We start from the raw sequence: 24,249 nt of genomic DNA on the forward strand, positions 1-24,249 counted from the left end.
TGATGTTATACATGGTTGTAGAAGTAACTACGTGGATTACTTTTTTGATTATCACTATATACACGTGATTAATAAAAGTAAGTAGATTTTAGGAAATGAATTGTGGAGTATTCTTGCCGTTTTATTAATTTGGATATAAAATCTCGAAGCCTCTAAACAGTGTAAAAATGAGAGCTTAAGGTAGTAAAAATCCAGTAAATGGCAACAAATCGGAGCCCCGAGATCCGGAAAGACGCCATCCACAACCGCTGGGTGATATTCTCTCCGGCGAGAGCGCGCCGCCCCTCCGATTTCAAATCCAAGACCGACGCCTCTTCAAGCGCCAATACCCACACCGAGTGCCCTTTCTGCGCCGGTCACGAGCATGAGTGCGCCCCGGAGATTTTCCGTTTCCCGCCGGAATCTACCCTCGACTGGAAGGTTCGGGTGATCCAGAACCTATACCCGGCTCTCAGCCGCGATTTGGAACCCCTTAATGCTGAACGCGGCGGCGGTGGTCAGGTTACTCTGCGCGGATCTGGTTTTCACGACGTGGTGATCGAGTCGCCGGCGCACCCGGTTCACCTCGCCGATCTCTCCCCGGCTCAGATTGCTGATGTTTTGCTCGCTTATAAGAAACGGATCGATCAGCTTCGCGCCTTTGATTCCATTAAATATGTCCAGGTTCCTTCCCCTCTCGCCCTAATTTATCACTCAACTGCTAATATACATGCTAAATTAGGTTTTTGAGAGTGAGGATTGTAGAAGTTTTACTATGACAGAACTATAATTGTTTGATACTCATTGAGTTATGTTAATCAATCCATAATATTATCACTTGCATATCAATGTAGATGCTGAAACTTATATGAGTTGGTAGAATGTATAATTAATCCTCTGTAGTTAGGTTTTACAAGCTCTATTTGAGATTGGGATTAATTAAATGTGAATCCATAATCTGTTGCATCGCTGCGTTTAGGTTTTCAAGAATCACGGTGCGACAGCGGGGGCATCAATGAGCCACTCTCACAGTCAGATCTTAGCACTCCCTGTCATTCCACCCACTGCTTCTGCAAGGATTCAAAGTATGAAGGAACATTTCGAGCAAACGGGAGAATGCGCCATTTGCCAAGTTAAACAAGAAGATTTGTCGATTCATGAGTCCAACCATTTCAGATCCATCGTGCCTTTTGCTGCAACGTTTCCTTTCGAGATATGGATCATTCCTCGTCATCACTCTTCTCATTTCCATGATATCGATTCTGATATGGTAATGCATTCTCTCTCACCCTCGCTCCCTAACTGCATTGCTTGTTGCCATTAAAGCTTTGTTTCAGTTACTTGTTTGTTGAGACAATGGCTGATGTACGACAGGCAAGTGATCTTGGTGGTGTGCTGAAGCTTATGTTGGGGAAGATGAGTTTGCAGTTGAAAAACCCGCCGTATAATATGGTGATTCATAGTGCTCCTCTTCGAGCAGAGTCGACACAGCTACCTTTCTCTCACTGGTTTATACAGATAGTTCCTCAGCTAACGGTGGTGGGAGGATTCGAGCTTGGAACTGGATGCTATATCAACCCTGTTCTGCCGGAGGATGCTGCAAAAGTGTTGAGGGAAGTAAGTATTCAAGATTAGAGGCTTGTGTATGAATTCCATTCTTGATCTGGATCATTTGATTTGGTTAGATCATGTATACCTTAGAATCTTAATACAGAGGGTTTTAAATTTTAATGAAGGAAGATGATTTGACATCATTGCTCGAGTTAAAAATAAGATTTGCATGGATTTGAAAATATACTTTTCTTATGCTCATTATGGTTTTATATGTTCGAGGAAATTCATGTAGGCAACTTTACTATTGACAATATATTCAGAGCATCAAATAGCGGTAAAACTGCAACAGTTAAGTTTGGCTACATTCTTGTATATATTCCAAAAGAAAAATCATCAAAGCACAAAAATAATAATTTAGCATATATACTTTTTCACACAAATCAAGAGATGAAAAGGAGATTCTTTGAGTGATGTGACAATATAATGAAATGCTTTGTTGATACGATACATTACTCTTGGGATGTCCGGTACTCCCTTCGTCCCTAAATAATATGCATTTTGAGTTCGATATGAGTTTAGATGCAAAATGAGTAAAGTAAGAGAGAGTTAGAGAGAAAACATAATAAAATTATTTTTAGTAGAGAATGAGTCTCACCTCATTCAAAAGAAAAGTGTTTTTAAAATTAGAAAGTACATATTATTGTGGGATGGACTAAAAAGAAAAGAATGCATATTCTTGTGGGACGGAGGGAGTAGTATGTAAGTAATTCTATCAGTGGATTTCTTTTTGTTTGTTTGTTTTTTTAAATCAAAGTTTTACACAAACGTATTGTATAAATAATTGTCAGTCAAAGTTAATTCTAAAGAGAATGAAGTTAGTATAAAAAGCAATGTTTTGAAAACCGGACCGACTAGCGAACCGGTGAAGTTACTGGTTCAATTTTCAACTGGTCGTACTGTAGCAAATATAATTAAATATATATTATATAAATACATCAAATTTATTATATAATAAAATGTAGTTTTGATCAAATTCATATATATAAATATATAATTTAGTGAATAATAAAATATTATTAAACTTAATTGTGGATAAGTATAATTAAATTTTAGTGAAATATAAATATAGATATGCACCTAATATATTAAAACTTATATTTAATTAAATATATATTTATATATATGACAATATTCAAATTTAGTGTAATAAATTACTATTAAAGTTTATTAAATAACAAATATATAATTAACATATTTTATTTACAATTAATCATAATTAATTAATCAATTTATAAAAATAATAATTAATTATAGAATGAATGAAATTTATTCGTTGATTATAAGAATAACTAAAGTTAATGTTATATCACAACAAACGTAGTGGTTGAGTGGTAATGGAGTTGGACTTATACACAAGAGGTCTGTGATTCGAGATGGAGGGGAGAGAGATGGCCGATCACTAGAGCCACGAGCATCCACTCACAACATCGAGGGATGTCACTACTCAAAATTATTACACGAAGAATGTGCAATGATTGCGAGAGAGATACGAAGGTGTTCGTTTAAGGGAGTTCCTACACATGCACCGCGCTGTGCTTCTTCCTTGCCTCAAAGCTTCAAAAGGGAAGACCACCATCACTCTCTCTCCCTATCCTTTCACCTCCCATTAGAATATGTCAATTTTAACTTCAAATGTGAGGTGTGCAACACATATTTGCTACCCCAACCCAACTATTGGATATATATATATATATATATATATATCATTGTCAACTCTGCAGATTTATTGTTCACGTCAAGTACATTTTCAACAAGCAGCCTTGCATCACTGAGTATGATTTATTTCAACATGAAGTTGGGCCAAAAATATATGATTAGTGCCGCTATCCATCCACACCCCCTAACCTTCCAATTTCTCACCATAAAAAGAAGGATGTGTTCATGCAACTTCTTCATTTGTCGCAGCAACATATACAGAGAGATGATCGAAAATAGGGACATCCAGGCCGTTGATGGAGACAAATTTATTACTCCCTCCGTCCCACTACTCAAGATGGCCACATTCTTGAGTGGCACAAAATTTTAAAAAGTGTTGTTAGGTGGAATAAAGTAAAGAAAATATTTTAATGAGGAGAGAGAAGATATGAGCTATTTTTCAAAATTGGAAAGTGACCAATTTGATTGGGATAAACAAAAAAAGAAATATGACCATCTTGAATGGGACGGAGGGAATATCTATTAGTATTTCATATTCTTTTATTGCTATGTGTGTTATTTTTAATTCAATGCTACTTATTCTGTCAATCAATAAATTTCACATTGTTATTATTACTTTTGCTAATGAATCTCACATTCCATTATCTTTATCTCATTCACATTTTTTACATTCACTACAACTCATATAAAAGCATCTCCGAGAGAGAGGGGGTAAATGGAGATGTAAAGAGAAATAACTACCATATTTACCTCTTCTTTATATAATTTCATGCTCTAAGGGAAAGGGTATTTGAGGAGGTATTATACCTTCTCTCATTTTGAGAATGTATTTTTATCTCTTCTTTATAGAAAATGTATAAAGTTAGTTATTTTGTTTGCTTTTTTAATTTACCTTCTTTTCTTGGAATCCATTACTTTTTAAGAAGGTATAATAACCTTTTTGAGAAGGTAAATGAAAAATATAACTTTTCTCAATATACCTATCACACTTGGAGATGCTCTAATAGTAGTAATATTTACTAAGAGAAAAATGCAAAAGAAACCTTAAAATAAAAGGTTCATATGCCATTACCTAGAAAGGTGTATAAATTTAAACTACAAAACTAAAAAGCGCATCTCCAATAGTAGTAATATTTAATAAGAGAAAAATGCAAAAGAAACCTTAAAATAAAAAGTTCATATGCCACTACCTAGAAAGGTGTATAAATTCAAACTACAAAACTAAAAAGCATACAAATTTAATCCATATTCTGAAATCTCTCGTAACTAACCTACATCCCTTTTTTTTCAATTTGTTCTGTCAAATTACAAGAATTCCCATTTTTCCAATTTGTTCTAGAAATTCATTTTACAGTGATTAAATGACAAGACTCTTAGAGAGTGAGAAGATTGATTTTGGGGTTGAAACAAGGGGTAGAATATATAACATTTTAATTAATGCATTTAATATGAAATTAATTTGATGGGAAGCAAGTATACGTGCTCATTTTTATAAAGAAAACAAATCAGACAATTTAAAAAATTCTGTATTTTTATTCAAAAATATTTTTGGAGAAAATTCAGATTACCCAAACTTTATAGCTACAGTGTTCTCGAAATCAAAAACCCTAAGTTTAAGCACTCTCCCCTCTTCTCTCTGTGCATCATCTTCCTCGCTGGCTGCCCTCGCAGAAAATCATATACATCTACGGGTGCATACAGGTCTCTGGTAGCTCTCACCCATCATCATGGCGGATGTGATGTCGATGGAAGATTTACACGCCACTGCCGCCCGCCTCAACGTGGACCTCGATTCTCTCGATCTTGATTCTATCCGCCTTCCCGCCGGAGAAACCTTCGGCATCATCAGGTGTGAATTCGGAGAAAGTTACGGTTTTTCCCCCTTTTTAGTACATATTGTTGATTGATTTTATTTATTGAAGTGATGATGAGGATTTGAAGAAAGAGGAAGATTTCGAATTTGAAGAGGGCTTCGGGAACATAATTGTGGTGGACAATTTGCCGGTGGTGCCAAAAGAGAAGTTTGACAAGTTAGAAGGAGTGGTTCGCAAAATTTACAGCCAAATAGGTGTTATCAAGGAGGATGGTCTCTGGATGCCGACCGATCCCGACACTCAGAAAACCCTAGGATACTGCTTCATTGAGTTTAACACGCCTCAGGTGATGCGTTGCTTCTTTTTTTCTTTTTAGTGTAATTTCGTTTGTCCATTTAGTTAGTGAAAAACTTTGAGTGTTGCAATTCACATCACAATGTTTTAAAGAATATTGAAAATCTAAGTTGCTAGGACATTCTTTCACGGATGGAGGGAGTAATTTATATGGTTATTTAGTGCTTCATTCTTGTTGCTATTATCCATCTTTTTCATGGAATTCATCTACTGTTTGAAAAGATTGAATTTTTCTTTGTAATCTTCCTATTCCTGTGGTGAAAATTTAAAATTTATACTCCTTGTTGCCTTGTTCATCATGTGGTGGAAGAGTTACAATTCCTTGCTCACTGTGGATGGAAGAGTTACATATTTATGTACTTTTTAAAATCACATAAGATATAGTAATTGGTATAGGAGCAGAGTAGCTGTATTTTAGGTGCTAAAGTTTTATAATCAAGTCATCACTTTCATTCAGGGAACTGATTTACATTTTTGTTTGTAGGAAGCTGAACTAGCGAAGGAAAAGACCCATGGGTACAAACTGGATCGTTCTCACATATTTTCTGTTAATATGTTTGATGATATCGAGAAGTTTTTAAAGGTCCCAGAGCAGTGGGCTCCTCCAGAAAGCAAGCCTTATACTCCAGGGGTTAGTCTCTCACACTCGAACTCACTCTTTGAGGAAAGTAGTGAAGCAGCGTATGGTTCCCGGAGCAAGAAAATCTTGTCATTTTTATGACGTCTTGTCAATTCTTGCAGGAGAATCTTCAAAAATGGCTTATGGATGAAAAGGCCCGCGATCAGTTTGTGATCCGTGCTGGCACTGATACTGAGGTTTTGTGGAATGACGCAAGGCAGTCAAAACCTGAGCTTGTTTACAAAAGATCTGTGAGTGAATTTCGTTTTATTACTCTGCTTGCTCTTTGTACCTAGAGCTTTGTTTTATAATAGTACCACTCTTTTATTGTTCGCTTCACGTTAATTTATAAATGCTCATTTGTTGCAGTATTGGACAGAAAGTTTTGTTCAGTGGTCCCCACTTGGGACTTACTTGGCCACAGTACACAGGCAGGGTGCTGCAGTTTGGGGTGGTGCTACTACTTTCAACCGGTTGATGCGTTATCAACATTCCCAGGTAGTTTTGGCATCTGATATGCTATGCATTACCACATTGTTTCTATCATAGGTTCTGGCTCTGATGGTGTAAGTTGCAGGTAAAACTGATAGACTTCTCACCTGGTGAGAGATTTCTGGTGACTTACAGCAGCCAGGAGCCTAGCAATCCCCGTGACACCCATGTATGACATTATTTCTGTGAAGTATCACTTCGATGGTCCAATATAAACGAACTGAAATGGTGAATGGATTTTACTAACATAGATTATTTTTTGACAGAGGGTCGTGATTAATATTTTTGACGTAAGAAGTGGAAAACTAATGAGAGATTTCAAAGGTAGTGCAGATGAATTTGCTATTGGTGGAACTGGAGGTGTCAGTGGCGTGTCTTGGCCTGTTTTCAGGTGATTTATCATACAAGTTCCCATAATTTCCCTGTTTCTCAACATACTCAGTTATAAATACAAAGAGCTAATGGTTTCTCTTTGTCTTGTTTGCATGCTCTCTGATTTGTTTAAACATGTTTATCCCCAGGTGGGGTGGCGGACGAGAAGATAAGTACTTTGCCAGAATCGGAAAGAATGCTGTGTCTGTTTATGAAACAGAAACCTTTGGTCTTATTGACAAGAAATCGATAAAGGTAGAAAATGTTGTTGACTTCAGTTGGTCACCTACGGATTCCATTCTTGCACTTTTTGTGCCCGAACTGGGTGGAGGAAATCAACCTGCAAGGGTGAGCATGAGAACCACTATCTGAAATTGTTGCTTTCTATCCCTGTGGGAAATTGTTGCTTTCTATCCCTGTGGGAAATTGTTGCTTTCTATCCCTGTGGGGGTGTCTCATTCATTTGGTTGGCTTATATCTCTTATTTCAGGTGAGTCTTGTGCAAATCCCAAGCAAAGTAGAGTTGAGGCAAAAGAATCTCTTCAGTGTCAGTGATTGTAAAATATACTGGCAAAGTAATGGGGAATATCTTGCTGTTAAAGTTGATAGATACACAAAAACAAAGAAAAGCACATATACTGGCTTTGAGCTTTTCAGGATCAAGGAAAGGGACATACCTATTGAGGTTCTAGAGCTCGAGAATAAGAATGATAAGATTATTGCCTTTGCTTGGGAGCCAAAAGGCCACAGGTTTGCAGTTATTCATGGTGATAATCCAAGGCCTGATGTGAGTTTCTACTCGATGCGTAGTGGAACTAACACTGGCCGGGTTTCAAAGCTCGCTACCCTCAAGGGTAAGCAGGCCAATGCTCTTTTCTGGTCTCCAGGTGGCCGTTTCATAATTCTTGCTGGGTTGAAAGGTTTCAATGGACAGTTAGAGTTTTATAATGTGGATGAGCTTGAGACCATGGCTCAAGCTGAGCATTTCATGGCAACAGATGTTGAATGGGATCCTACTGGAAGGTAATAGTTTTTGTATGTGGTACTACTAGATATTTCACATAATGAGGGTCAAATTTTATCTGCCCTTTTCTTTTAGTTATAGTATTTTTATTGTGTTTGGTAATTGAGTTGGTATTTTATTATCAGCTTGCCGCATCAGTTGTATTAAGGTTTAATTGTTTTTATAGGTATTGTGTGACTGCAGTCACATCTGTCCATGAGATGGAGAACGGTTTTAACGTATGGTCCTTCAATGGCAAACTGCTTTACCGAATCCTCAAGGATCATTTCTTTCAAGTAAGTATTCCAATCATTAAAAGTAATCATTTTTGAGATAACTAGGTTTATTGAATAAATATGTAACACATGGTGAGAAAGTTGGACCTATGGTGAATGAGGTAGTAGTCAACGTCTTTGGCGGCAGCTAGGTGGATTTTATCACTCACTATGTTGAATGGTTTAAACTGCAGTTCTTGTGGCGCCCAAGGCCTCCATCCTTCTTGACAGCTGAAAAGGAAGAAGAGATTGCTAAGAATCTGAAAAAATACAGCAAGAAATACGAGGCTGAGGATCAAGATGTATCTATGTTGCTGAGTGAGCAGGATCGCGAAAAGAGGAAGATGTTGAAGGAAGAGTGGGCTAGGTGGATTGGTGAATGGAAGCGATTGCACGAGGAAGAGAAGTTGGAGAGACAAGAGCTGCGTGACGGAGAAGTGAGTGATGAGGACGAAGAGTACGAAGCAAAAGAGGTGGAAGTTGAGGAATTATTGGATGTCTCGGAAGAAGTTATTTCTTTTGATTAAATGATGAAAGGGGATCATTAGATTTTGTACGGCTTGCATAACAAAGATAAGTTTATTATTGTACCAATTTGACAGAGAGTTTGCTTTGTGCAAAGGTGTTATGAGCTGGATTTAGTAGCAATTTTTAGTGGTTTTCTAAATGTGAGTTCTTTTTAGTGCTTGCATTTAACCCTTAATACCACACACTATAGGAAAGTGATGCATTCTTTTCTAAATCACAGAAAATTTTTGTACATTAAAAGTGTGCTGGATTTGAAACTAATACATATGGAGATAAAAATCAATTTAAGAGCTACACATGCAAATTCACCTCGATTTCAATAATTCAAAAATTTCTAACAAAATAACTCGTTCAAATATAGCATAATACACAACACAAGAACATTGCATATCATAAAATGTCAACATGTGTATTCAGTATTCAGTCACACTAGCAGATCATAATGGTTTCTTCCTGTGTAGAGCAATCGAACAGCCTTCTGCAGCTTCCCTTGTTCCGAACCTTCGTGGAATTCGGAGCCATATTCTTGAATCGGAATGAAACCAGCTCCCCTTCCACCGTGCTGCAAGTTTATCACCAAGTTAATGTCGGGGTTTCTATACTAATTGCATGTTTTTTTAACAGCTTAGTATTGTAGTATGGAATAATATTTTATTTCCTTTATGTGATTCTGATCACGCACCATGTGCAAAGATGCTTATATAAAAGAGGTACCAAATGTGACGATGCAGTTGGCTTATGATTTCTCGTTATTATCAGAAGACGTGTGTGCAGATGTATGTAAGGTTCGGTGAAAAGAGTGATTTTCACGACGACCTTAGGCTAAAGAGGAAGTCTGATTCAGATGATGTGAAGCACAATCCAGATTAACATTCAGTTACGGTGCGTGATCAAAGCTAAAAATGCTCCACCACTTGTAATACAATCTAGAGATGATGCGATGTGCAAGAAAAGTATACCTCATGTTCCGGGATGTATACAACTATTGGCTGGCAGCACAACTTTGACAGCACCTGATGTTAAAGAGATTCATCAAATGACAATATAAAGAGCTTTCAGAGAGATAAGTTCAAGAGCAAGAAAAGGAGGGATAAAATTTTTGTACTAACCAAAATTTTTGTAATTTAAATGAGTCACTTATGTTCTCAGCTGCTGAGCTGCATACATTAATCATGGCTCTTTGATTGCTCAATGGCAAAGAAAGGGGGATTTATTGGCATAAAAAACACTCCGTATTCTACAAAATTGCCAAAACAAGCAAATTACATGAAGGAGGAAAGAAGTCAGATGAAGTGAGAGCATCTCCTTAGCTCAGGGCAGGCTGGTAGTATTTGATTTCCTTGTTTGAAACCACCACCATACCACAAAGCTCTTCCACCTTCTCAATCATCAGTTTCAGCAATGGCACTTTCGACAGAGTTCGGCATGATCCCACCATGATCAACTTCTTCTGCTCAAACATCAATATGCATTCATCAGTTTTATAGATTGGATATGAAATGGATAAGCGTTATTGATAACGGAAAGGAAGAATCCGAACCTTGGCACGTGTAAGAGCTACGTTTATTCTGTGCCAGTCTCCAAGAAGCGAAGATGTGCCGTTCCTGGGGGTTTCAGAGGACTTCACGAACGACACCAATATGCAGTCCTTATCTCTTCCCTGTAACAACAAAAGAAAATCAACACTGTTTAGCGATCACCAATGTTGGCATTGATTCGTTATGTTCTTTCTAACGTTGTCGAGATGCAGCTACAAAATGGACATCAGTAATACAAAATCAAAGAGGCAAATCCAAATTGTTTGATCCTGTGTTGCTCAAGTAAACTGTTCTGTAGAACCAGTACAAAGTCAATGTCACCGTATATACTTTCTACTTTAGGACAGTATGAACAAATTTGTTAGGTTGTGTAGGAAAAAGCAAAAAAATAATGTATCCTGATTCCTGAGATATCCTTGAGCAAGCAACCAGCTTTGCAAAACTTAGAACATGTCTCATTACACTAGTAGGGAACTATCTCATCAAGTATTACCTGATATTTGTCTATGGTATGTATCTCCACACCTTCAGGAACACCTTCTCGAATGAGATTAGCCTGAGCGTTGTAAGGAGTAATGATGCCAATGGCTTGCTTTCCCTTCAATGCCTCTGAGTACCAGGAGTTTAACGGCCTATTTAAAAAATAAATACGTAAGGAACGTATTAAAAACGTTTAGTAACAAGGAGTTGCGCTAAACTATTGCTTGGTAATGTGTCAATCATGTTAAGAAAAATTACACTAGCATCCTGATACAAAATAAAATTATTTTGGCGCATCCATCTACTACGCCTTTATTGTAACAAGCCATGCAACTAGATGGAAACTCGTGAACACAGATTGGCAAATTGATTATCGTGGGACTTGGAGAGAGAAACAAAATCATATGGACAGAGAGAAATTGCACCTTATGTTTCTTTCAAGTGAATTGTCAGCAAGACAACTTCCATAAAAATTTACCGCAGTTCGGTCAAATTAAACGCTTACAGAATAGACATTTACAGAATTATGTATAGGTCTTCTGAGCATCAAAATGAAGGGCCACAACCTATAATGTCTATGCTCTATGGTTGGTGTATTGTCACACAACCTAATTTTTTCAAGAAACTGAAATTGATGAAACTTGAAAACTTTATTATCACTTTTACCAAAATCATTAGTGAATAAAAAGAAAAATACCGGAAGTGTTATCTGTCCTGCTTCATCCATGATGCACACGTCAAACCTCTTGTTAGTTAGCAGAGGGCTCGTTATTCCCAAGCAAGTAACAGCAACAACATTAACCTTTTCCAGCCTTTCCTTAATATCCTGGGTGCTATTCATATTCATTACTGCCATCACAATGATTGTATGAAAAGTTAAAAAAAAAAAATCAAAGTTGTAAATGAGGCTATACTTATCACAGACAACAGGCCAACCTGATAAGCAATTCTCTCGAACTTCCTCATGCACCGCCTCGTTCCTTCCGATTCTTATGAAATCTACGCCCTGTAGAAGTACTCAAACAGTGTGATGCAACAGAACCCTCAAAAGGGTGCAACAAGAAACAAGGCAACTAATAGAGAACTAAATAAGTAAATAGCAATGTCTGTAATAATTCTTTGTAGCACATCTATCTTTTAATCCGAAATGATATGATGACAATAACTCTTCTATGGGTGTCTTCATACTCACCTATAGAGGTAATCAAGTTTCCTCGTTATTTTTTAAGTTAAACAGCTCCTAGAAAGTAGAGATTATAGTTTTTTCTATTTATACATAATTGTAGTGGGTAAATAAGACAAACAACCACAAAACTTCTAAAATTTTACTATATTGGGAAATCTCACATTTTTACATTGTGTCAAATAAAAAACTGGAAAATAATAAAGGCTGCTGAAGTATGCACACATCTTGTTACTGGAAAAAGTCATAAAATTTAAACATTGCAAACCTCCATTTCGTTGTATGGAAGTACTAAAATTACTGTTCTATTTATTTTGAAATTATATTACTGCATTGATCTGCCGGGTCTAGTTTTTTTCCTAAAGCAAATAGGGGACCCCTTTGGTTGACCCAAAATTCAAAATGATTAAATGTAAATAAGTGTGACCTTTATCAACTAATCAAAGAAACAAAAAAGGAAACATGTCCTGACATGTTGAGGAGGCACAGCATATCTTCTTCTTGATTATCAGCACAAGAATCACTTAAAAGTATTAGCAATTACATGGAATCTTGCATAGATATATATAAGGTAGAAAAAATTATCATTACAGAAAAAACCCAATCTCCAAGCTTTTGAGTTCTTGGACAGTTAACTATCAGGAAATGATGCAGCAAGGATGAATTATGACCTGAGCTTTCAATTTGATTAATAAATTGTCAACGGCCGAGTTTGTGTAGGATGTGAGCAAAATGGATGCACCTCTTAGCAGCAAAGCCTTCACAGCATGTACCATGGTGGAAGTTTTGCCTGTCCCAGGCATTCCAAGAATAAGAGCATAATCCTTAGCTGTGAGTATCTGCGGTTAGTAGTGTACAAATGTTATCAACAGCTAGAGCATCATATAAAGGAATGCCAACTTTTTCTTGTACACAGAATGGAAACTAGAGAGAATATTTTTGGCCTTAGTAACGAACAGAGTTTAGATTCTGACCTTGAGTATAGCTCTTCTTTGATCATCATTTAAACTTTTCTCTGACGGACATATGAAATGGCGGGATCGTGACTAGTTATGCAGTCACTGTCAAACCTAGGCATCTGCAATCGTTTGAAGGGATAAGCATTTGAAATTTGTTATGTGATTAAAAAGAACTAATATAAAGGAGGAACCTAAGAGTCAGAATATTCACCTCAAGATCCACAACCTTCTTCCTCAGACAAGTACTACTTTCATTTTGCAAAAAGAGTTGGATAAGATTGAACCTGGTAAGGGTATGGGTACCATCACATTATTGTATGCTCTGTTAAAGAACTAGGAAAAACTATATAACAGTAAGAATATTTTGCTAACCTCATGATTGCATATGATGTCATAATTTCATCTTTGTCAATTCTCTAGGATTGCTTACAGAGTTCCTCTGTCATAGACTAGGACTATGCCCTGGAAGCCTTAATCGCTTTGCCAAAGATACCTTAAAGATACAAGAGCCAGATATGTAATTATCGACGATAACAGATATTTTAAATGATAACGGTACTATAAGTGATATGAATGATGCAGCTGCAAGTTTTTGGCAGCATCTTAATTTTTCCTTTAGGAAAGAGGAAATGCAGTAATAAGTATCTATGATGCAACTGACATATCGACTACCCAAATCTTGTACTTACAGAGACATGGAAGTTACCAATGTCCTCAATAATCCCATTAGAAACTCGTAGATGATCTGGTTCAGTGCTTAATACCTGTGACCATAAATGGACAAGTTTGAGTTTGAGGTACTATACATTTGCATGTGATGGTAGGCAAAGATATACTATCTCAACCATTGAAGAACTAAGAAATGCAATCAATCACATTCCATTTTATCAGGGTAAAAGTGTACAGCAACTGCAAGAAGATATTTGTATTCTTCCTAAGTAAACCAACCAAGATACATCCTAAGGATTGCAGGGGGAAAAAATTTATCAAGGAAAGCGTGGAAAAACAATAAATTATATCCCATAACAAGCTAGTAAGTGTCCACCTGTTAATATAACTATATAGGAGTAGTCAAAATCCTTGAAGATAACAAGAAAATGAAAACAACATACCGCATAATCTCCATGTCGAAACATAATTATATCCCATTACAAGCTAGTAAGTGTCCACTTGTTAATATGACTATTTAGGAGTATTCAAATTCCTTGAAGATAACACGAAGATGAAAACAACATACCACATAATCTCCATTTCGAAACATATGCTCTAAGGGAGATGAGGCACGTAATGGATCACGATTTGGTTGTTCAGGAGACACAAAGAGGTAAACAAATCGGTTTCTCCTGGACAGTTTTCTCTCTGATGATGTATCTGAATTATCAAGAACCAAGGATGATAGAGAAATGGGGTGGTGGTCATTCCTAGAACTGCTAGAGAGCCTGCTCTCCTTCTTTGCAATCTACATGGATAAGTTATAAATTATGAATGGGCATCAAAGACTCAAACAAAATGTAGCAAGTCAGTCACAACACCTCCGCATGTTTAGCCTCCAGATCAATTAGTCTCTCCCATTTCTGGAGAAAAATGGCATGTGTTGAGGTGAAATGGGACACAAGTGGATCATACATGGCACCTAGTCCACTTCCTTCGACAGTACCTCCATCTGCCTTCACATAGAAACAAACTTATGAAGATAAATTTTGCAGGAATAAATTGACTACTATATCAGTAAAATGAGCTAACTGTTAAATCGTAGGATTCAAATGACAGACCTTGTGATAAACACTGCAGGCATTCAGGTGCCTGCAACTTCTACAAATATTTGGACTCAGTGTACAAATGTGAGAAGCATATCAAAAGATTTAAAAGGAGAAAATAAATAATCAGATGTGAAGATACTTGTAGCATAGGTGGAAATTGCTGAGTTGTTGATGCCTTAAGCAGATCATTGCAAGGGCATTGCGCCACATAATGAGCCCTATAAAGTCAGGCCTTTTAACAGAGATTCCCTTCACAAAATATGTATGTTAGAGTGTTCAATATTGAGTAGTCAAATAGGGTAGGAAGAAGACCAAATATGGTAGCCAACCCGTGTTTCATCTGTATGAAGATAATAAAGAAGGCCACATTCAATGTTCATCATGTACCTGAAAGAGGGCAAAAAACAGAAAACTTATGCATGTAACTATAGAAGATTTTTCGTTAAACCGTTAGCAGAAAAAATATAAGCATGCAAGAAAATCTTGTTGATAACACACCGCTCTGACATCAGGAGAGTATATAGCATCACTTGTGCAGTATGCTCCATAGCTGCCTGCACCCATGAAAAAATGTGAAAAAAGTACTACAGTAAAGTGCCTGTCTATGAACATCAAGTGAATGAGGTCACACAAAAAAAGCATACTGCTCCTTTCCATAACGGTTGACAATTTTAACACACCTGTCCAGTTGTTCCCTTTCCAGTTTTGAACTCCAGAGGCATAATTAATTCATTAGCTTCTGCAGAATTTGTGTTGGTTCTTACTCGGAGAGAAGCATCAATCATTCGTTTCAATCCTTACCTTTGGCCCCAGACCATTTCTTCAATGTCGATTACCTGTGTAATAAAAGTCTAAATTTAATCAAACACGATATCATAAAGCAGACTTGTCATTTTTCTTACCAAACCTTAAAAAAGTATAGAGCAGACTGGATACGCAGAAAGTTAAGTAGGTATATGAAGTATAAGCAATGTGAAAAAAAATACATATATTGTCAATGTTTTGTTTAGTAGATCTTGTTTCTCTTGGCTGACAACTTTTGCAAAAAGGGTTGAAATTGAGGGGAGATACTCATACTCACAACAAACAGTCAACAAGACATAGAGTGCTACCCACACACTCTTTCTTTGACTTAAGAGGAAATACTTCTTTCTGTTGGGTAATTACATGATATACTGGTTTCACATTAGCTTGGACACCGATATTGTGGGTGGTACAATAGATTACAAGTTTAACGTAAAGGATAACTCGCATGATTATATTTTACAAAATTGAACTCATGGCAGTTTTTGATGAAGGCATAAGCTGATTTCAGGAAAAGAATAAATAATATTATGCGATAAAAGATTCAACCAGCTGACTTTTTTATGTACCTATAAATTTAAAAGTCCATACCACACAAATTTTGACCCTTTAGTCCTTCATCACATTTGAAGTCCACAGTTGGGCTTTTCGAACCCTAAAAAGGGAATAATAAAACCCAAGTCAGAGGTTGTGATCCCACAGAGTGGGAAATAGTTGTCTAGTTAAAAAGTCAAGGCACCTTAGGATTAGCCTTAACATGAGTAAAAAGAATAGATAGGCATAGCTTGGCGGGAAAAAAAACCTAAGTTTATCTTGTATAAGGCATACTCTCGGAATTTTAGTACTACAGTTTACAGCAATTCAAATGTAGCACCTGAAATTGCATGCATCATAACTTTACCACAGTACCTGTGAATCTCGAAAGGAGGATATCCAATTCAATATTTTTGGGATTGCTGCAATCATAGTTTTGAAGATATCATTTTCATTCTCTGCAATAAACCAACAACCATGGAGTTAGTATTTGAAAAAAAATTGATAACCTGTGTTCTATTATGGTGTCAAAGTCTAAGCTGCTAGAGTACACAAGCAAAGGAAAAATTTCAAGTCTAGTACAAAGCAGAAAATGAGAGTTAGAATAAGGAATCCTTAAGGTCTCCACCTCCACATGCATAGAGATTCTCAAGACTTTTGTGAAGCACTGTTCTGGCATATTCTTCTAAGTATTCTTTCGTGGGGGGTTCACTGATGAGGCCAGCCTAAAGATATTCAATGTTAGCTAAGAAAATCACATATGACATAGTGTAGCTAATCTGAATATATGTTTTAGAATTGCTGTTTGTAGAACCTGAAAGATCTGATGCAATAAGGTACCAATCAATGCTGCTGTTGAATTCTCCGTGCTTTTTATCCTCTCATCCAGGACAGTGCGCCTTGGGCAGCTGAAACTAGCAGAAACCTATAGTAAGGAAATTTAGAAAACAATTAGGAAAGAGGTGAAAGCAGGCATCTTGAACTCAACATAATATGGTACTGTTATATTACACATTGTATGCGTGCACATAATCTGAAGCTCAAAACTCAAAGAAGAAAAAAATGAATAATTGGTTATACCCGAGTTCCAGATACCAAGATATCTGGGTGGACGATGAAAAAGTTCTTCTCGTCATTGACATCACACTTCCCCTGGGAATCGAGTTCACCAACGACAAGAACAGTGTCTCCAGGCGCCACAACACTGGAATACCTAGTATGATAATAAGAAAATGAGAAAATTTATAGCAATCACTACTTCTAAAAAATTTGAGCATAATACAGCCCAACCAATAACACTGGGACAGTTAGAGTGGCTTGCAACTAAGACATGACTGTGTAGAAACAGAGGTGCAACACGAAAATAAGAGAAGATGAATATGACTGATCCAAATTGGCAGATCTAAAGGAAGAATATATTAGTAGACTGCTTGGTATTGGAATTTGGAAATCATATAAAAGACCAATCTCGGCAGTTAGCCTTCACTGGGTTGTGAATTTAAGTTGCACTGCAAGACTGAAGAAAATGTATGCAACTGTTTTCAGTATTTAGTATGTTAATGAAATCCAGACACAGTAAGACCACAGACAGCAAAACAGATTAACAGTAACAGTAATAAAATAGTACTTCCACCTAAACCTGTGCAAGCTCAAATTCAAACATCTAACAATCAGTTGCTTTTTAAGGAATGTCTCAATCTACTCACCAGTCATCCCACAGTTGCAAGGACTGTTCAGCTCCATTTTGCTCATTCAATAAGCGTAGTACCTGTAATGCTATTAGTATTACCCAGAAGGCCCTTACTAGTAGCATAAGAATGCCCAAGTTAACAAAAGAGCATGCATACCTTGAAAGCGGATGGAGGACCACCAGATGATCCAGAAAGTCCGTGCTTTTCTGAAACCTATATCTTGATGCAAAGGGTCAAGAAAGAAGTTCAAAACAATAGTGACAGCAACAAACATTCTACCTACTTCACAACTCTTACATCAGCTGCATAACTGATCTTGAGCATTATGTTTAATTGTTTCACTTCAACAAAGTTCAGTATAACATTTAGTCATGAACTCTACTTGCTACTAGTCTGCATTTACGGAAGAGTTGGAAAGAGAAAATGAATGGACAGTTTCTGCTATTTCTGGAAAGAATAAAGAATCCACATTTGAAATGCAAGTCTCTACAATATGGCTCCAGTAGGCACTGAATGTATCCACAATCCTCATATGCAGCTTCTAAAGCAGATACACAGAACTTTCCTCTATTTCTCAAGCGTAAATCATCTAAAGTTTTTCCAGTGAATAATGTTACACGGCAAATTTCTTCACTGTTACACTAAATTCTTTATCATGTTCAACGACCTATCCTTCCATCTGTATATAAAGTAAATACGCAAGCCCAGATTACCATAGGCCACAGAAGCTCAAACCAACTATACGATGGGTGAGAATTATTACCATTCCAAGAGAAAATGGACAGTTTCTGCCATTTATGCGAAAAGGTTAAAAAATCCACATTGGAAATGTTCTACAATATGGCTCCAGTAGGCACTGAATGTATCCACTATCCTCATATGCAGCTTGCAAACCGGAAACACGAATATCTTTCCTCTATTTCTCGAATTCTCAAGTTTTTCCAGTGAATAATGTTACATGGCAAAATTTCTTCACTAAGTTAACTCAATTCTTCATCTATATTATGCAGAACGATCTATCATTCCTTCCATCTGTATATAAAGTAAATATGCCCCCCCAGATAACCATAGGCCTAAGAAGCTCAAACCAACTATGAAGGGTAGGAATTATTTTCCGTCTTTTCCACCTTATTTACATCTACAGCTCCAATACGATCCTCGACAGGCGCATTGCCTCCGCTTGTATCATTTCGAGAAACACAGTCATTCGCATTTACCGAATTACTTCTAATGTTTACACCACTTACACATTCAGTCCGCGACTCAACTGCATCACTTTAGACGGTTCTGATTGCTACTGCTCGCGATTTGGATTGTTCGACTTTTTGCCTCCTGAGCTCGCCCTCTTCCGCGGAGCCATCAATCGGAGTTTCCAGCCAGCCCGATTTACGATTAACTGGGAGCACGATTTGGCGTGATATGATTAGAGGAAAGAATGAAGATTAAAGGTGGAGATACAGAAAATAGGGAGTGATGACAAAGGATTTTCGCGCCAGAAAATGGAGATACAGAAAATGGGGAGTGAGAATTGGGGATTTGATTTTCGCGCCAAAAGATTTTGGTTTATGGAGGGAGCGATGTCAGGCCGTTGGATGCGAATGGACGGCATGGATTCGGTATCAGTGGCTCTAGTTGGGCCTGGGATTTTTTTTAGCAACATGCTTGTATGGGCCTCTTGAATTACTTCAATAGATCAATCCCCAGCCCAGCAGATGTTTGTGTTTTTATAAGCTCTGAAATCATAGGAGTATGGGAAGGTTGGTAAGTTCCATTTTATTTTTACAATTTTATTATAATATTTGACCCTATAGCACCTAAATTTTACAACTAACAAATTTAACTGTATAGCCCATTTCTCTCTTATTTATTATCGTATTTTCCATTTTATATTTAGAATTTTAGTACTAATTAAAATTATAATTCAAAAATAAAAATTATTTATAACCCCTAAATTATACATCTAATAAATCTAACTATATAGCCCCTCTTTCTTTCATGTTATTTTTCAAAAGAAATTACAACAAATTCATGTCTCATATGTTAAAATTTAGGAAATAAATTAGTCATATCTACCGCATAAAAGATAATAATCTCTACAAGTGTCACAAAGAAAGAAGCAAAAGCAGCTGAAAATGTCACAAAACGAAGATAGATGTGAATGTTGATTTAGACATCAATCTGACTCGATGGCAGACATGCCATAATAGATGGCATACTTGAGGAATAGCTCAAGATTTTAGGAGATATTTTTTATGTATTAGGTAGATAGAGAAAATAGTATATATATATATATAGAGGGTTGTATTATATACCAAACTAGTTTAAAACACTAAACGTCAAACACATCATTATATAATAACGCGGAGTTCATTACAACTTATTTGTAGTTCATTATAGGGAATTCTGAGATTTAAAAACAATGACATCATCATGCATAGTTTATAAATCTGAAGTTCATTATAAGTTTGTTATTAGTTCATTATAATGAACTCCAGGTTATCATATAATGATGTAGTTCGGCGTTTAAGGTTTAGGAGTGGTTTGGTATTGATCACAATCATATATATATATATATATATATATATATATATATATATATATTAACGTGAGAGAGAGAGACAGAGTTTTTTTCAAAAAAGAAAATGTGACATCTTTTGTGGGACAAACGAAAAATGAAAGTGTGACATCTATTATGGGATGTGGGAATATAATATTACTTGAGTGTGACATTCTTACAAAATACGTGCAATACATGATTTTGAACTGCACAACAAACTCAGCTAATAGTTGATATAGTACAACCTTTCATTGATTAGATTCAGTTTTTGTTGTTCGGATTTGCTTAGATACGATTTAGATGCAATTTTTCTTTTGACTTTTTGTGCACTGCTTGTGTGTTTATGGCTTGATTTAAACAATTTTCTTTTCATAAAAAGAAAGAAAGACGCACAATCAAATATAGGTATGAATCTGAGAATGAACATCATCTTGATTCGTAAATTAGTCGTAATAGAAGTTATTGTATGGCATAAGGTGGCCCCAAATAATCTTGCATCGCTGTTGGTGAAAAGAATATTTCAACGACTATTTGCCAACCATATATTGAGTTGCTAACTAATAGTTGGACCATTAGGTTCAATTTGTTGAGAAAAGGAGAAGCATTTAAGAAAAATAGAGTTTCAAGAAGCATTAAAGGATCTCCTTTAAGAAAAATAGAGTTTCAAGAAGCATTAAAGGAGAATGGAGTTCCAATATTGGAATATGTATCATGCCTATCTTGTTCCAATACTAGTGTAGTTCTAAGAATACATTTATTGTAGAATCTCAAGGGTCACCAACATCCCTATAAATACATGGGTGTTGAGTACCATTCCATAATTCAATTCAATACAATAATCTTCTCACATTGCTTTCTTCTCTAAATATGTTGTATGTACCATTTAACATGGTATCAGAGCGGGTTTGGACTCAGATAAGGTATCATCATCGTCCTTGATACCTTTCTCGGCCCTTTCCCGTTTTTTTGTTTTTCCTTTTTCCGTTGTACCTGTAACCATAAGCCAAAATGTCAAATGACAACTATATAGTAAGCGAAACCTCAGATTCATCTATGTCAGATGAATTTGCCCGCCAGTTTGCCAATTTTATGCGCAATAGTTTTGCACCAAATCCACCAGAAACAGCTGTCGTGCCATTCAGAATTGACACGCTGCCTCTCCAAATTGGTGGGAATAAGTTGAATGGAGAAAATTACGCCCTTTGGTCCGTATTGATGAAGACAGCAATAAGCGGTTAGGGAGTGGTCTCTCACGTCACCGGAGTGCCTCCTCCCCTATCGCTAACCGATCCAGCCTTCATACAGTGGCAATAAGCCGATCACTGTGTGATCACTTGGTTAATACAAAACATTGAGCCTCGACTGGTCAGTCGAGTTTCACAACATCCGACGGCGAAGCATATCTGGGATGCGTTGGCCGTCACATATGGGAGCGGAAGAGATAAAATCCAGGTGTATGATCTTCAGTTCAAAGCAACCACACTGAGACAAGGAAGCAGTTCATTAGAAGAAAAATGGAGCCGGTTGGGAGAGATCTGGATTTCAATTGACCAAAAACAGACGAACCCAATGAAATGTCAGAGGATATGGAGATTCATAACAAATTAATACAAGATCAGAGAGTATGTCAGTTTCTCTATGCAATTGATAGCAAATATGAAACAACCAAGTGGGAGATACTGAAAATGGACCCGCTTTCCTCCGTCGACTATGCGTACAACCTGATTCAGCAAGAGGAGACACGACTCCGAGTATTACAAGAAGCAAACACCGGCAGAACCCTACCGGCGGCTCTCGAGGTGGCGGTCGCGGCAGCAACGGTGGTGGTCGCGGCGGCGGAATGGCAGAAATCGGTGAAGTGATGAAGAAGACAAGTCAAAATTGGTGTGTTCCTACTGTAAATGGAAAAGACACACAAAAGATTCATGCTTTGAACTAATTGGGTATCCAGATTGGTGGGAAGAGAAGCACGGCAAGTCGCCGCAACCGCAAACACCCTGGAACCGTGGCGGGCACATCGCCGCAGCAGTTGGAGGCGACAGAGGCAACGCCGTGCAGGGGGTCGCGCAAACCGCCGGTGCTGTCCAGCCAGGAAGAAGGACCGGAAATGAAGTTGCTCTGCCGATGAACACAATCGGGGCAGCAAACTTCGTCGCCGGCGGAAGTGGGAGTGTAATTCACGATTGGAGTGAAGAATTGATGAGGGAAGAGGCGGCGCCCGATTCAGGTAGATTAGGGTTAGGGGGCTCTTTTATTAGAAGCCCCCAAATCTTTGGGAAATTGCAGGTTTTTCCCCACCAAAATTCTCAGCCTCAATTACCCCCAAAAATTTATCAGAAATTGCAAAATGTACCCCACAAAAATATTTTTGCCCAATTAGCCCCCAAATCTCCTGAAAATTCCATAATTTCCCAAACTACTTGCCAAAATCGATTTTAGCCCCTCGAGAAGCTTGGAGTTGCGTGTGCAGTATCTAATGACCATGAAAAAAATGATAAATGGATTTTTGACTGTGGGGCAACCGATACCATAACATATGATGCCTCAGACCTTACCAACCTTCAGAAACCTCTAAAATCTCATATCCAAAGTGCTAATGGAGAATTTACAGTGGTTGATGGGGTTGGAACTGTTAACATTTCCCCAACTTTGCAGTTATCAAATTGTCTCTATATTCCTTCGATGTCTCATAAGTTATTATCCATTAGTCATGTCACAAATGAATTGAATTGTACGTTACTAATGCAGCCACAATTTTGTCTGTTGCAGGATATTCGAACCGGGGAGATAATTGGGCGTGGCACTGAACGTGATGGGCTTTACTATGTGGATGAGATAGCTCAAAAAGGGACTGCCATGTTAACTCACGGATCAACTGACCGGAAAGCTTGGCTTTGGCATCGGCGCTTGGGTCATCCATCTATCGGTTACTTAAAATTGTTATTTCCTAGTATTATTCCTAAGCATGACATGTACTGTGAAACTTGCCTTTTATCCAAAAGTCATCGGAACTCTTACCCATTAAGTAATACTAGCGTTGAAACCCCGTCTGCCTTAGTACACTTTGATGTTTGGGGGCCCGCACCAGTTATTGGGGGACAAGGTTTTCAATATTACTTAGTTTTTGTGGATGATTACACTCGCATAACCTGGATATATTTCATGAAACAAAAATCTGAAGTTTTGTCACACTTTACCCATTTATATAACCTTATCCAAACTCAGTTTCACAAAACCATTCAGGTCATCAGGTCAGATAATGGGGGGGAGTTCGTTAACTCTAACATGAAACAATTCTTCCAAAACAAAGGCCTTATACACCAAACCACATGTGCTCATACTCCCAAACAAAACGGTGTGGCTGAAAGAAAAAATCGATCTCTCCTCTAAGTGAATCGTTCTATGCTTATAGAGTCAAAAGCCCCGAAACACTTCTGGCCAGAAGTCATTGCCACCTCAGCCTATCTCTTAAATCGATTGCCCACAAGTATTCTCAAACACAAAACTCCCCTACAAGTCTTGTCCACCTTCACAAAAATTCCTTCGCCCTTGACTCTTGAACCTCGCGTCTTCGGATGCTCCGTTTTTGTCCACATTCCTAAACATGAAAGAACTAAACTATCCCCATGCGCTATTAAATGCGTATTTGTAGGATATGGGGTAAATCAAAAGGGGTATAGGTGTTTCGATCCAAAGTCCAACCGGATGTTTGTTACAATGAACTGCAACTTTCTTGAAACTGAGTACATCTTTACCCATCTTAGCGGTCAGGGGGAGAGTAATGTTAGGGATAACAATGATACAGACCCGCTAAGTTGGATCTCAATGCCACTGCCAACGCCAAGCAATCCTGATGCGAATCTAACAGAGAAAACAGTAAGCAATTCCGCTGAGCAAGTATCTGATGTGGTAGAGTCCATTGTGGAAGGTGACATCGCCTCAAATATTTCTCCGTTAAGGTTATCCAATGTAAGTACTCATGCGGATACAGATAATTGTTTGGCTAACACTGTAAGTGCAAAAGAAAATTCAATTGA

The 24,249-nt window shown here is 37.4% G+C and overlaps 2 protein-coding genes and 1 pseudogene across 2 annotated transcripts; 2 read left to right on the forward strand and 1 right to left on the reverse strand.

Annotated features, from left to right (window-relative positions):
* Nucleotides 1–115: 115 nt before the first annotated feature.
* LOC121775703 (ADP-glucose phosphorylase-like) lies at nt 116–1,733 on the forward strand. Its single transcript, XM_042172726.1, has 3 exons — nt 116–663; nt 959–1,249; nt 1,354–1,733. Exons 1-3 carry the CDS (start codon nt 199–201, stop codon nt 1,612–1,614), a joined length of 1,017 nt encoding a protein of 338 aa, XP_042028660.1. The 5' UTR covers nt 116–198; the 3' UTR covers nt 1,615–1,733.
* A 3,081-nt stretch (nt 1,734–4,814) lies between these two features.
* On the forward strand, nt 4,815–8,826 carry LOC121776491 (eukaryotic translation initiation factor 3 subunit B-like). The gene is made up of 11 exons (XM_042173665.1): nt 4,815–5,098; nt 5,172–5,409; nt 5,902–6,048; nt 6,159–6,287; nt 6,406–6,534; nt 6,614–6,697; nt 6,795–6,919; nt 7,050–7,248; nt 7,391–7,923; nt 8,091–8,199; nt 8,373–8,826. Exons 1-11 carry the CDS (start codon nt 4,977–4,979, stop codon nt 8,703–8,705), a joined length of 2,148 nt encoding a protein of 715 aa, XP_042029599.1. The 5' UTR covers nt 4,815–4,976; the 3' UTR covers nt 8,706–8,826.
* A 194-nt stretch (nt 8,827–9,020) lies between these two features.
* Nucleotides 9,021–19,151, reverse strand: LOC121776919 (annotated as a pseudogene).
* Nucleotides 19,152–24,249: the final 5,098 nt, after the last annotated feature.

Source organism: Salvia splendens, chromosome 18 (assembly GCF_004379255.2).
Source record: "Salvia splendens isolate huo1 chromosome 18, SspV2, whole genome shotgun sequence".
In the NCBI taxonomy this organism is placed as follows: domain Eukaryota; kingdom Viridiplantae; phylum Streptophyta; class Magnoliopsida; order Lamiales; family Lamiaceae; genus Salvia; species Salvia splendens.

Coding starts and splice junctions, on each gene's coding strand:
- LOC121775703 (XM_042172726.1), top strand. CDS start 199: ATGGCAACAAATCGGAGCCCCGAGATCCGGAAAGACGCCATCCACAAC. Junction 664..958: donor ATTCCATTAAATATGTCCAG/GTTCCTTCCCCT, acceptor CGCTGCGTTTAG/GTTTTCAAGAATCACGGTGC. Junction 1,250..1,353: donor ATGATATCGATTCTGATATG/GTAATGCATTCT, acceptor GATGTACGACAG/GCAAGTGATCTTGGTGGTGT.
- LOC121776491 (XM_042173665.1), top strand. CDS start 4,977: ATGGCGGATGTGATGTCGATGGAAGATTTACACGCCACTGCCGCCCGC. Junction 6,288..6,405: donor AGCTTGTTTACAAAAGATCT/GTGAGTGAATTT, acceptor CATTTGTTGCAG/TATTGGACAGAAAGTTTTGT. Junction 6,535..6,613: donor TGCGTTATCAACATTCCCAG/GTAGTTTTGGCA, acceptor TGTAAGTTGCAG/GTAAAACTGATAGACTTCTC.